This window comes from Atractosteus spatula, chromosome 13, assembly GCF_055471065.1.
Source record: "Atractosteus spatula isolate fAtrSpa1 chromosome 13, fAtrSpa1.hap1, whole genome shotgun sequence".
Lineage (NCBI taxonomy): Eukaryota > Metazoa > Chordata > Actinopteri > Semionotiformes > Lepisosteidae > Atractosteus > Atractosteus spatula.
The window spans coordinates 8,850,654-8,864,555 of record NC_142718.1 but is presented as its reverse complement, the minus strand read 5'-3'; the positions used below and the strand labels follow the sequence as shown (position 1 = coordinate 8,864,555).

General features: G+C 37.7%; 1 protein-coding gene across 2 annotated transcripts in view; it reads right to left on the bottom strand.

Annotated features, from left to right (window-relative positions):
• The window catches only part of aox5 (aldehyde oxidase 5), a 51,955-nt gene extending 39,202 nt beyond the window's left edge, over nt 1-12,753 (bottom strand). For both annotated transcript variants that reach the window (XM_088930474.1, XM_088930473.1), the window contains exons 1-8: nt 12,674-12,753; nt 9,839-9,896; nt 6,367-6,463; nt 4,223-4,331; nt 3,594-3,720; nt 2,039-2,100; nt 1,694-1,777; nt 257-337 (exon numbers count right to left, since the gene is read on the bottom strand). In XM_088930474.1, the coding sequence (XP_088786600.1) occupies nt 257-337; nt 1,694-1,777; nt 2,039-2,100; nt 3,594-3,720; nt 4,223-4,331; nt 6,367-6,463; nt 9,839-9,896; nt 12,674-12,724 (669 nt within the window). In that variant the 5' untranslated portion in view covers nt 12,725-12,753. The remainder of the gene's footprint in view (nt 1-256; nt 338-1,693; nt 1,778-2,038; nt 2,101-3,593; nt 3,721-4,222; nt 4,332-6,366; nt 6,464-9,838; nt 9,897-12,673) is intronic.
• Nucleotides 12,754-13,902: the final 1,149 nt, after the last annotated feature.

Below are 13,902 nucleotides of genomic sequence, written 5' to 3'. Positions count from 1 at the left end.
ATAGCAACAACAGAACTGTTGCCAAACAACAATGAATAAATACAGTCTTCTGGGTCTTCCCGAGAGAAAGTGGGTGGTTCTTGTTCTGTAAACATTCTGTTACAATTCTAACCTAACAGGATGGGTATGTTTGTGACTTTCTGTGTACATTAGGTTTGAAATGTCTGTACCTTTATGCATGTTATGTTTGACAGTTTGTCAAAAAATAATAATGCCACTCTTGGAACATGGGTACAGTGCGAGTTATTCAGTTTACCATCAGCTCGGGAGGAAAGATGAGGTCCTGGGTAGGATCCAGAGGTAAGACATCATTCATCCTGAATAATTCATTGGACACCTGTCAAAAACATTCACTTTAAGTGTTAGGGTTTCTAAAATGTCATCTGTTTTATAACCACTTCTTCCAGTTCAAGTTGTGGGGTAGCCAGAGTCCATCCCTACCAAGTGATGAGCACAAGGCAGGTTACACCCCTGGACAGGATGCCAGTCCATTGCAGAACACACACACACAGACACACATACACACTCACACCATTGCCAAGTTTCCCAGAAGCCAAATGAACCGACCAGTATGTCTTTGGACCATGGGAGGACACTGGAGCACCCGGAGGAGCTCCACGTGATCACTAGGAGAACATACAAACTCCACACAGATAGCATCCCAGGTTCACAGTCGAACCCAGGGCTCCAGTGCTGTGAGGCAGCAACATAAATTGGGTCCATTATGACTCCTCCATTCTTGAACTCCCCGTATCTATGTCTCAATCTACAACCCCAAGAGTGAGAAACATCTGCGCTCAAACTCTGGCAGGAGTTCACCTCTCATAAAGTCACTGACAGGGCTAAAAATATCTGTGGGAGGCCACTACACCTGATGACATCACGACCAATCACCACCCATGCAGATGTAACAGGTGCTGGACAACCAGTTGTCACCAACCATGGCAACTTGACAAGTAACTAATCACATGACTGCAACAACTGCTGTCTGAGCTCCACCTGGAACAAAGTTAGCCGAAAGTAACTGGCAAGCAGGGCAACCGAAGTAAACAGCATTCTGCTCAAGACTTGTTCTGTAACAAGAGACATTTTTTGCTGAGCTCTCAATTGGAATTTTACCTCATCGATGAAATAATACTGTTTGACTTTTGAAGACACAACAGAAAATCGCTGAATCTTCAAAGTGTCAGCTCCAATATCTGACCTACCTGTAAGTCAGAGTTCGTACATAATGACTTCTCTGTTTGAGTCTAAATGGAACTTTCTCTCTCTTTTTAATGCACTAACAGGACATACAGTACACTATTAAAACTGCAAAAAAAAACAAAAAAATCAAGAAGGGGCAAACATCTGACAAATTATATTTAATGTAAACAAGAATATGGTGTTGCATGTACTGTAGGTAGCAAAAACATAACTTACAAATATAATATGGCAATAACTAAACAATGAAGAAGCTACGTATGAGAATTTCTTACATGTGGACATAATTTTTATCTTCTAGTTTCTTTGGGCAAGCAATACAAAAGGCAAATAGAATGTTATTGAAGATGGTACCCTAGGTTTTTGAAGAAAACAGCTGGATGAGTTCCATGGATTGTGACTTAAAAAACTTAAAAAGCTAGATGGCAGGCCCCTCTTTACTATCATTCTTGTGTTCTACTGAATGCTCTTATGTTCTTATCTGACTTACATCACTGTCCATCTGGTTTAGGTTTGGCCCCTGATCCAGACAGCAGCCTGTAGTGCTTTCTTCATCCTGGCAGCATCCTGATGCCTGAAGATAAAGAAAATTAAAATGAGATTTATACGGGCTCCATATCCAGCAATGTAGTTTTAAATTACATTAGATTATTATATTTGATTAGATTATTTTTTAAAAAATGTTCCTGCCTTCTGATTAAACTATAATCAGACTGCAGAAGATTTACAGACTCAGTGCTTTGCCACTATCTGAATGCTTACAACACAAAAAGTGGCCATCTTCATCAAATAATTGGTCAGTTTTGTGTTAAGAATTATTTCAGGCAATACTCACACCACAGAAGGTTTTAAATCCATCTATTATGGGCCTGTATCCGGTACACCGACAGAGGTTCCCTAAAAGAAAGAGAAGAGGAAGATCCTAGTGCCAACATTTTGGCTGTGGAGCCTTCTACAGGTGTTACAAGCTAGAAAACTCAATTATGCTGCTGCGATAAGGATGCCTGATGTAAAAGAGATGCACTAGTCGCTACTACGCTAAAGTTCTGGTAGTCAGGAAATATGAAAACATGAAACAACACCTTTAGCTGGGGAAGACACCTCTCTTTGAAACCTCCTGACCGTCATAAAGACAACACCAATATTCTATTCCTTGCACTCAATGAGCCATTTTGTCACACTTTTCTATTTGGAACCAGATGGTTTAAAGATGTAGTTATGAATAACTATAAAAATGTATATTATTAATAATAGAAGTAGGAGTAAGGATTTTAGTTCATAAGTAACCATAATAACTAACAATGAATGAACTGACTACAAGTGGACACAAATAAACTTACTTAATACAATAGTATCACATGAAACAATTACCAAAGCAAGATTCAAAACCTATTAAAATTCCAGATCCAGGCTCACAAGACAAGGCTCACACATTACAATGATAAATCATACAATCTAAATGGATTGCAGACCGGCATTATTTGAGATGAAGTGCTTTTAAAACCACTATATAAAATTATTCTGGCAGATGATTTACAAAAGAGCTACATTTTGGGAATGGCTTTTAAGTCAAATGTAAACAGTCATTTCTCTTAAAATTCAACAAAAGAAATATGCAGTATTTTTCAGTGATCCATGATAGGATACAACTCTCAAAAAGGAGAACATTAATTAATCAATCATTCAGTTCAAAATATGAACGCGTAAACCAGCACTATAGTATACCGGTAATGCACTGGATAATAATTATTGCCCACATAGTTATTTAATCAGTCTACATTTTGTTATCTAAAAGGTAGTGTCATTAAAAGTCATAAAAACGGTTTGTCTCTGGCTCCTTATCTCAGATTGTCTTCTCATGTTAATAATTGTGATTAGGGTTTCTGAAGAAATTCAGGGATTTTGTTCCATATCCCTGCAATTGTGGTAGGACAATAACACCTACACCCCACCTACAGTGCCTACCACCAACAATAATTGCAGTGAGAAGAATCAAGAAATAGACCTGTACAAGACTTGAGTCATTTCCTGGAGTGGAACAGCAGCTGGGATGTGTTACATTACCACGAATCACCACAAGACCTTTCCTTGCTTTACCTGTATTATAAATCTTACTATAAATCTTTTTTTCTTTTAGTGCTATACTGCAGTCTACCTTACTGTTATTAAATTATGCTAACTACATGCTTTTTCCTTCTGCTGTGCCACAGAACATCCTTTGATGTTTTGAGGCATTTGTCAAGCTCTCAATTCAAAGGGACATTATGCGTGCGTCTGGTTGCAAAGGTAGCTAAGCAACCGGGTGGGTGAGTCGTGAATGATTGCTATTATCAGCACATCTGTCCTTGTTCCTGCCATTCCTTCCTGTCGGCTGTGAGAAACAGGTTTACCAGTCAGAGCCTCCCGAATGTCCTCCATGGTGGGTTCTGGAATGTTCCTCAGCAGGGTGTACATTGACATCACCATCCCGGGGGTACAGAACCCACACTGAGAGCCGTGGGCCTTCGCAATCCGCTCCTGTAGAGACAGACCCCAATCCAGAACAACGGTAGAGATATAACTTCAACCTTAAAGCAGTAAGCAGAAAATAAACCTACCTGATAACCACACCTGAAGAGGGCTCCACAGCTGAATCCTTGTGTCTCTTTACATTTCAGCATGGAATGAACCTTTACCTGTTCCTACTTGAAAATAAGCCTACCCCAACCAAGAACATCACCATCTATGACCCTCTTTCATTTGGTTTCTTGGATACAGAACAAGAACCGAACAAAGGCCAAGCTGCTTCCTGGGTGTGTGAATATACAGTATATCAGAATAAACTTTATCAGACTGAAAGGCACTAGAAAGATGCTAAAGGGGACCAAAGATCTCAAGGCCCTATTGTGTTTTGTGGTTGGTTTTAAGAGATCAGTATTTAGTCTGGCAATGAGAAAGTTTCAAACTCACATTTCCTTTACTAGAGCACGCAGGTGACCAAACAAGAGGCTCGATTGATGGGGTGAGTGTCATACTGTACCTGCACTGGGTGCAGCTTGGTCTTGGTGCTCCCAATACCTTCCGCTGTGGTGATGGCAGCTCCGTGCAGAGAGCAGATGGGGACAAGACAGGCATTCACTGAGAAGTGGCTTGCACGCATAGTCAAGGATAGATACAATAAAGGGAACATTTGGTGGAAGCTGTCTAAATGCATTGAGAATAATTCATACAGAATCAGGAGTGAATCCATTTTTGTCAGTCCTACCGTGTATATTGCTGATTAATATACCACTGAACTACTGTTCAGTATCCCATTTAATAAAATTGCTCCTGGCATTTATGCTTAACTATCAAATGATAATAGTTGACAATAAAAAGTTCATTTTCAATGTGGTCAATAGAAAAAAAAACAGCTTCAGGTGTAACAAAACTAGTAATTAAGTCCTTCAGCTCTTAAAAGGTCATAACAGCATACTTTCAAATTATTAAAATAAATAAAAATGAACTCGATTATGTAAATTATTCAAGTTGTTGAATGCTGGTATCCTTCTTTAAAACTATGTAAAGTTTACAATAAATAATTAGCTCAACTCATGGTACTTTATGACAACTGTTTAACAGGTGCTGGATACTCCATTTGTGCTTATTAGACAGAACTTTTAAAGTAATTGAATGCCTAAATTTTAAATATTGTGATCCATGCTTCTTGAAACGCAATATAAACTTGAAAAAATACTCTTTGATACAAAATAAAAAAATATCCTACTGTCTCTGCCAACGAGAGTCCTAAATTCTTTACAGGAATTTTGAGCTTACAAGAGCTAGTAACAATGGGGATCAAACTCACAGCCAAACCTCCTACTATGACACAAAATGGGTTTATATCTATCTTCAAGGGAAATATTTATGTATTTGACCTAATGCCACAGAATTTTTTAGGTCTTTCCAAATTGTTATCTGCATTTGGCCCTGGAAAATGATTAAACCAGTTAAGTGAATAATTATATAATTATATGTTTGTATTGCAAAATCTGGAAGGCCTTGTAACATTTGTGTGTCCTCTAGGAAAAGCTCTGTTTCTTACAACACAGGCCACTGTATTCATGCTCTTCTCCCTGAAGGCTCTTATAGAAATGACCCATTTCTCTAGCCAAAATACAGTAATCCCTCATTTAATAAGCTTAATTCATTTCTTGAAAGGTGCTCTTAAAGTGCACCCATTTTCTAACCTCTTTATCACATTCATTTCAATAACTACTTACACAGTTCAGGGTCACAGTGGCCTAAAGCTTATCCTGGAAAGCCACAGGAACAAGGTGGGACACTCCCCTGGATAGGACACCAGTCCATCACAGGGCACACAGAGACACAGACACTCACACAATCACACCAGGGCCAATTTTCCTAGAAGCCAATTAACCGACCAGTATGTCTTTGGACTGTGGGAGGAAGCCAGAGCCTCTGGAGGAAACCCACACCAACACAAGGAAAACAAACAAACTCCACACAAATAGCACCCCTGGAACTGAACCCAGGATTGCAACACCATGAGGTAGCTAGATACTGCACCACCATGCCTCCCTAAGTAAAAGCTCATGACAGAAATTAAATTCCCATTACTTCCCATGGTATAATCTCCAATTGATTTCAGAACTCAAAAGTGTTCCCTCAAACACCCAATACAGCACAGAAAACAATATCATTCCGAAAAATTAGTTGAGTAACGTGCTTAAAGTCATTAGCTGATGCATAAACAATAGACAGGAAAACAATAACACTCCTGCTCATTTATGGTACAGTAGTTACACCGTTACTGTCATTAACAAAGGCATAAACATAAGGAACATCCAGTACTGTAAGCACTTAACAAACACAAGGCTTTATTATAAAAAAAAGTTCAAATGTACTGTCAAAAAAAGTACATTCCTCATCCGAGAAGATGTGAGAAAAGAGGAATCTCTGCAATGCTTTAACAGAGCAATCTACTCATTAAAATAAAAAAAACAAATAGGAATGTAAATGAAAAAAAAGTAACTGAAGTAATGAAAATGTGTATAGTGATTGCTCATACGGTGGAAAATTACTGTATAATTTATTCCTGACAATATACAATCTTTGCTGCACTCGCCTGTTTATGGTGTGCAAGCTTGGGTATCTGATGCTGCAGTTCGTGAGAGAGGATACAGTACTTGGTCCTGGAAGGGGTTATATCTGGAGATCATCACAGTGCAGGCTCCACAACCTCCAGTGCCACAGGCATACTTGGTCCCAGTGAGACGTACTGCACAGCAAAAGCAAAAGCAGAAAGAAACTATTAGAATTAACTTGTCTCAAATACTCCGTTGCCATTAGGAAGATAGTGGGATGCCCACTATAAACATCTTCGAGGTTGTTGAAAATGTCAGGTAAGCACTAATCCAAAAAGCACTTGCAACATTCTTCAAAAACTTGGAAGAACATAAGTTCTTGAAGTTTTGCAATATAAAGGATGCATATCTAGCCTGACCCTGTGAAACCAGAAGATCTAAAATGAAACTAATTAAGTTCCAGTGAAATTATCCATTAATCTATTTTCCTAGAGAGATACTGTAGAGCTACTGCTAAACAACTATTAACCTTTTATTTTTCATCACAAGAACCCTGAGTATTACTAATCGTAGCTAGGTTATTGCTGATAATGCCTGATCATCTGATTAATGGTGTTTTGGCTGTGATATGAAAATGCATGTGACGAGTTAGAAATAAAGCACATTATGCAGAGCAAAGGGGTGAGGCGACAAGTAGCTCACTAAACAAATGCATAAATTATCTTTAAGGTAAGCTAGTCTTATTAAGGGTTACATGGCTAAAATAAAGGCTACATCCCCTGATGTACAGTATGTGTCTGTTGTAGCAGAAACGTGGTTCATGTGTCTGCTTTTTTCCAGGATTGATTATTGAAACATGCTGCTTGCAGGAGCCAGTAAAACTGCACTTAGAAAGTTACAGGAAGTTCAGAATTTGGCAGCTAGAACAATGAGAGACACCCAACATGCAAATGTTAATATCACTCCTGTTCTGAAGTCGTCGTCCTGTCAGGTTTCCATAACAATGTAATCCCTGTATTAAAGGCTCTAAAGTGAACCACTTCAGTATCTAATTGATATGTTATCTGTTTACTCTCCTCTACATGACCTTCACTCATCTAATTCTAGTTTATTTCCTGTTCCAACTGTTTGTCTAGACTCTATGTGAGACAGAGCCTTGTGTAAATCTCCAAAGCTCGGGATTAGCATCCCAAAAGAAATCAGGTACGCTGGACACTTTTAAAGCTAAGGTGAAAACTTATTTTTTTAGAAAGGTTGTTTTGTTTTTATTCTCTGTATCTGTATTGTCATTTTTAACTTATTCATTCAAGTCAGATACAATTAATACTAAATAGATTATCTGTCCATTCGTGGGTATACAGAACAAAAATGTTAAAAATGTCAATGGGAGAAATAATGAGGCATAAAAAAGGGTTTTTTAACTACAAATTTTATCTTCCCTACCCATTTTACCCCACAGCTACAGTATACTGTTAAGTGATAATCCAAGCCATATAACCCCTTCATCCAATTTAAATTCGTAAGATTTCCGAACCCTATCCAGGCAAGCAAAGGGTGCAAGACAGGATACAGCCTGGATGGGACACTAGTCCATCTCACGGCTCAACACAGACACAGACACTCACACCAGGGCCATTTTTCCCAGAAACCAATTAACCTGCCAGTATGTCTTTGGACTGTTGGAGGAAATCGGAGCACCTGGAGAAAACCCCTGCAGACACAAGGAGAACATACAAACTCCACACAGATAGAACCCCAGAAATTGAACCCAGGATTACAGATTACCAGGTCACCCATTTCCCAAAACAATGAGTCATATTTTCAAAACAATTTGACTTCTAACATAAAACATGTTTTAGACTATAACTCGATTTAAAGACCTTTAGTCCCTATTCACTTCATTTACATTTACAGATTACTTACTTAGTAACAATTAACTGTAAGTTAAAATCAGTTTATGATGGTTCCCTCTATTGATGTTCTTCCAGATGATACAAATGAAACAATAAATGCCTCTTCCTGTTCCCCCTTATTAATCAAAAATAATAGACAAATATAAATATAAACAAGACAGACCCAAAACATGAAAGCTTGTCAGCTTTCAAAATGTCACTACTACTGCATCAAAGAACCAGTTTTTCAATATTTCTTTACTTTTCTTGACTTTACTTTCAAGTACTTAAAATGGTTTGTACTTAAAGTACTTAAAATGTTTTGAAGCTGCAATTACCTAACATCATAAATAGAGGTATGCGGATGCGTATTCTTTTGTAGTGATGTGTTGCCATGACAACATGTCCATAAACAGGTTTAAGATGTCTAATATTGTACATGGTTTAGGTCATTTCTCAGTTTTTTAGCTATGCTGAGCTAACCAATAAATACATCATTGAAGTGTTGCTAGGGACACTCTGTACATTACATCACAGCAGCTTTTTGAATTGTACAGAAAGAAAGGGATAGAAGGATTAGCTTAAAACTAATGACGCAAACATTGAAACATTTTTATAGTGAATAGTGAAGTACAGTACATGCGTATTTGTTCAGTATAGTTCTTGAATATTGCACATTACTTTGGACATGCCCTATACTGTGGATATTAAAATCCTTGAATGTTTGTCTCTATAGATTACAGAAAGAAACTAAATACTAATTGACCTACGCTGTCATTCGTTATGTATTGCAAATCAATCTTAGAAGAAGAGAAAATGGTCCCTCTACTACTGTGATATTATGTTTTAGGCACAAGTGAAAATGCATCCTTAATAATCTTCCCTCAGTTTTCTGCTCCATACAGTTTCCCACATGTCAACAATGTACTTAGCACACAAAACCACTGATGCAATATATGAACTGCATATAATTCAGAATGCAAAAAAGCAACTTATAAAGTTTTTATTTCCAGTGGTACTTAGTAATTCAATGTGTGTTTTGGAACTGGCAAATACTTTAAAGGCTCTTAGCTCAACAACATAATTGTAGAAAACAAACAGAAAACAACCCAATTGGTGATTATTGGCATGTATGCAGTTATATAATTAATGACAAGTACTGTATACTATTGTTTACAACTGACCTTATACATTACAGAAAAGTTTCTGAACAGTACTTGTTACAAGCTATACAGTTTGTTTTTTCAGTTAGGTGTTTGTTTTGCATCTTTAAATGCTGTCACTTATACAGTAAAATACAGTGAAGTTTATTCCAGAGCCACAGCAGCTCCTTGAACCAGAGCTTATCCTTGTATCCTTGTGTTTGTCCATCACAACTGATGGTCCTCATTTATAAAGCTGGACCGTACTGCTGGGCTAAAGTTCCTCACTCAGTTTCTGCAGCAGGGACTTGAACCCAAGACTCACAACAATCAGTTATACGTCCGAAGACATATCTACTAAACTGCTCCAACCCCATGCAGCAATACGTGACCTTGATTGAATGGAGTCTTAAAGGCTGTCATTAAAAAAACAAATTATGACACAGAGCTTGGAAGATAAGACAAATACAGGTATAACATTTTTGTAGCATACTGTATATATTAATTTTTTCTTTTCAGACCCAAGACACCATACCTTTTTTCCTAAGGTACGTTAAAAGCATCTCTTCAGGGTCCACATTCTTCTCTGTAATCTGAAAAATCAAATACATCAAATATTTAAAGGCCTTCTTAATAATTTCAATATGAATGTTCCATAATCTTAACTTTCCTGATTTAGATTAAGTTAGTTTGAAATGTAAACGCACAGTTAGATATTTTATACAACTTCCTGCCGTGAAATCATTGTCATGGTGAAGCTTCATCGTCATATTCCTTAGAGCAAATTTCATCCTTCTTTTGTTAAAAAATTCTTTCTCACACAGAAAAAATCCTCAGAATATAAACAATAGACAAAGAATCCACTGTTTATGCTTTTATAGACACTGGCTGTTGGAACACATTTTACTCTGTCATCTTAGAAACTTTCCAGAGTGTAAAAGGTTTTGTTGAGAAAAGAATTTTATTTCCCAGAGTCTGATTATAGTATCATGTCTTTCCATGTGAAATCAAACAAAACTACAAAGCAGTAAAAGAAAAAGAAAACTTAAAGGGGGGAAAGCAGTATTGTGGGTAGCAGTTGTTAATTCATTTCAGAGGAGAGCATGTCTCCACTGCTAATGTGAAAAAATAAATTTGTTAAAAATGACTATTTGACCTGCTTTTCCAAAAACCTGTCTCTTTGAGGAACAGCTCTCTTTGCTGAGTCATTCATATTACTGATGTGATCTCAAAGGGGAGTTTCTTTTTTAATTAACTAAATACTATTTGTGGGCTTTGAAAATCCGTCAATGCACATTTTCATGAGTCTTACTAATTTTACCAGGTACATTTCAGGGCCTGGTTTTGGAATAATAAGAGGATACATTTTCTGCTTAATGTTCAATTAATTTTAAAATGATTAACAGCATACCTTTCACAACAATACAATCCCGCCCTATTGCAGATTCTACTACAAAAAGGAATAAATTAAAATAGCTAAAAAATACAATATCAAAATAAAATTATATGGCTGCAAATGGCACTGAGAGATTCACTGAGATTTTGTCTGTGAACTAGAAAAATAAAAGGTCAGAGCCGTTTTAGTTTTATCCCAAGGGAGTTTGATCAATGATAAATTGATTATTGATAGACTTTAGAAAAAGAAAAATAAGCGATTGTGATTGTGAAATTTTTTTAAAGATTTCAATTCCTGTTTAAAAGGACGCAGTGACTGGCTCAGTGTTATCATAGGTCTTGTGGTCTGTAAGACAGCAGCACATCAAAGTCACTTTCATAACCTAGGATGTGTCTTCAGAAATCTATGGTGAGCTCAGATTGTGGAGTTTTGGATCCAGCTGACTGTCAGCTGATACAATGGCATGAGAGATGTGGATTAAGATTAATTTGTGATGGAATTTGTGGTTGCTGGAGTAAAGGCGTGAGCTGAATGTGCTGAATGTTTCCATTCACGCAAGAAAAATTGGATTATGATATGGTGTGAGTTTAATGACTCTGAAAAAAGCCGTGCCGTGTAAAAGAATCCAATCTCTAATCGAACCCAGAACCAGAACCCAGTGCAAGAAAATGTGCAATAATCCGCTTTTTCCATTTTTTTGTGCTGTACTTTGTTCTACAGCGGAGTTGTCCAATTTCTGTTCTGTTTTGGAACTGCAATAAAAATCAGTTAAAAAACAAACAAACGTCAAAATAGATAGCTGGGTCCTGCGGAACACCCTTAAATCCTGTATTTAAAGGGGCTTCTCGCACAACCATAAACAATCCCAGTGTGTTTGGTTCAAAACTAATTAAATACATCCATCCCTTTTCTAACTGCATACTCAGTGGGAATAGGCTGAGCAGGGCAGACCAGACTTCCCTTTCCCCAGAAATCTTCTGTAACCCCTCCTGGCGAACTCACGGGCACCTCCAGGGCAGCCGAGAGACATAATCCCCCCACTGTGTCCCGGGTCTGGTCCTAGCAACTCTCCCCAGTGGACTGTGCCTTGCCTGGTACACCTCCAGTGAGAAGCACCTGGGGAATCATCACCAGGTGGCTCGACCTGCCTCAGCTGGCTCTTGTCAATCCAGGGGAACACCAACTTGACTCCAAGGTCATGATCCAGTAAAATATGTCAGGTGTCTGATGCTGGTGCTGGATGACCAGTGTGTCTGCGGGTTTTCGTTCCAGCTTGGCTCTTAAACTAAACCGGCTGGGTGCCGTCTTAACTGAACCGATTTATCAGCTTCTCCCAGGTCTGCAGGTGCTGCTGGTGCTTTAGAGAGATCGGCAGATACACAAGATCCCCCAGAACAAGGACTGGACATCCCTACGGTAAACTGTTCCAATACCAAACCACTCGTCATGTGATGTAAAACAGCTTGCCAAAAACAAACTTCACTAAGGGGCCATTTGACAGAATTTAGATTTTTTTTCAGGTTCTGTGATTTCTCTCTTTAAGACGAGTCCTTTCAAAAGTATCTTTTTCTTGTGGTGAATCCAACATCCATCAGAAGTCTAGATTTGATCTAATTAGGGTATTGCGTTTAATAAATCACAATCTACATTTTGTCTATGGTTCATCAGATATTCACTACAGTCTAGTCAGACACTTATTAGTTATACAGTCTATCTCTAGTCAACTAATGAAATGTAAAAAAGACTCCAAATTTTAAGTGTCACTACATGAGGATACTGCTGCATCTATAAGCACCCAATAATATTATGGTAAATAGAGCAACTTTGAAACCTGCATATGACTATGGAGATTAATTCTGTCAATTTATAAGAATGTTCTTAAAAATGCTATTGTTGATTGAAAACACATTCAAACATAGATATGAAAAAAGTATACTAAAAATGCAAGTAAATACAACAACAGAAATACCTTACCTTTTTCCCATTGATATAAAACATTAATTCGGGACTTTGTGAATAAGACATTCTGAAACAGATCAATGTGTCCAAGTTCCATCCAGATTAGAAGTCTTCTGCTGGAAGTCTTTTTAGGTTCAGCAACAGATCTTGAAATAAGACATTGTCACATGATTAGATACTACATCACATCGTGAAAATCAGTTTACCGCCATAAATAAGAACATAGCTGTCACAGTGACTTGATGTCACACATGGTTCATTTCTGACATTACACGGAACTCAAATACTTTGAAATGGCTTTTGAAGGAATTTTCCCTTCATCAGTGAAATCTGATATAAATGTTTTTGAGAATCATTTATCAAACTTTTGAGTACATTTATATTGTATTGTTAAAGGTATAGACCATGAATGTGTTCCCTTGGTAAAATGTGATTAGAAATTGGCAAGTGAAATTTAGGTTAGCCCAGTTGACCTCATACAGACTGATGCTGCAGAAACACAGGGCAAAAACAGGGTTTCGGTTGTGGATCCATCTCCACATGGGGGAAAGGGATAGTAAAATAGCAAGGAAAATACAAGAGAAGAAACTGAAAGAATTGTGCTCATTGCAAAGCGGGAAGGAAAGAGGTGGCCAGATACCATTGGTGGTGGTGGAGGGGAGTCCCCATTACCTGTAAAGCGCTTTGAGTGGAATGTCCAGAAAAGCGCTATATAAGTGTAAGCAATTATTATTATTATTACATTCACTACTAAACTCAGACAATTGTCAAACAAATGACATTGTAGATGTAATGCCTCTGTTATCACCGTAACAGAGCTACAGTAACTGCTATGGTAATGTGCCATCCTACACAAAATGGATGGTTTCAGTGCATTTTTCCATGCAAAATTTTAATTAAGGTTTTCAAATGACGAAATCTCAAAACAGTTCACACTCCTGCTTAATACTATCGCAAGAGAACTTGTAGGGAGCAAAATTAAAATTTAACTTTTTGGTAAACTCTTTGTTCCTTTTTAGCTTAATTTGTCTTGTTCGTATTTGGAAGAGAGGACAGAGGTCCAAGCCAGAATGAGCAAAACGTTAAATTGGAGCAGACCCTTAATTAGCACAGACTAATACTACGCAACAAATGATAAAATAGTTTGTGCCTGCTTGTCTACAGGAAGGAATGTTACCCTTTTTCTCTGTAGAGCAGAAGGTGTGTTCATGAAGTCTCCTCCAAGGTCCATAGTTAATACTCTC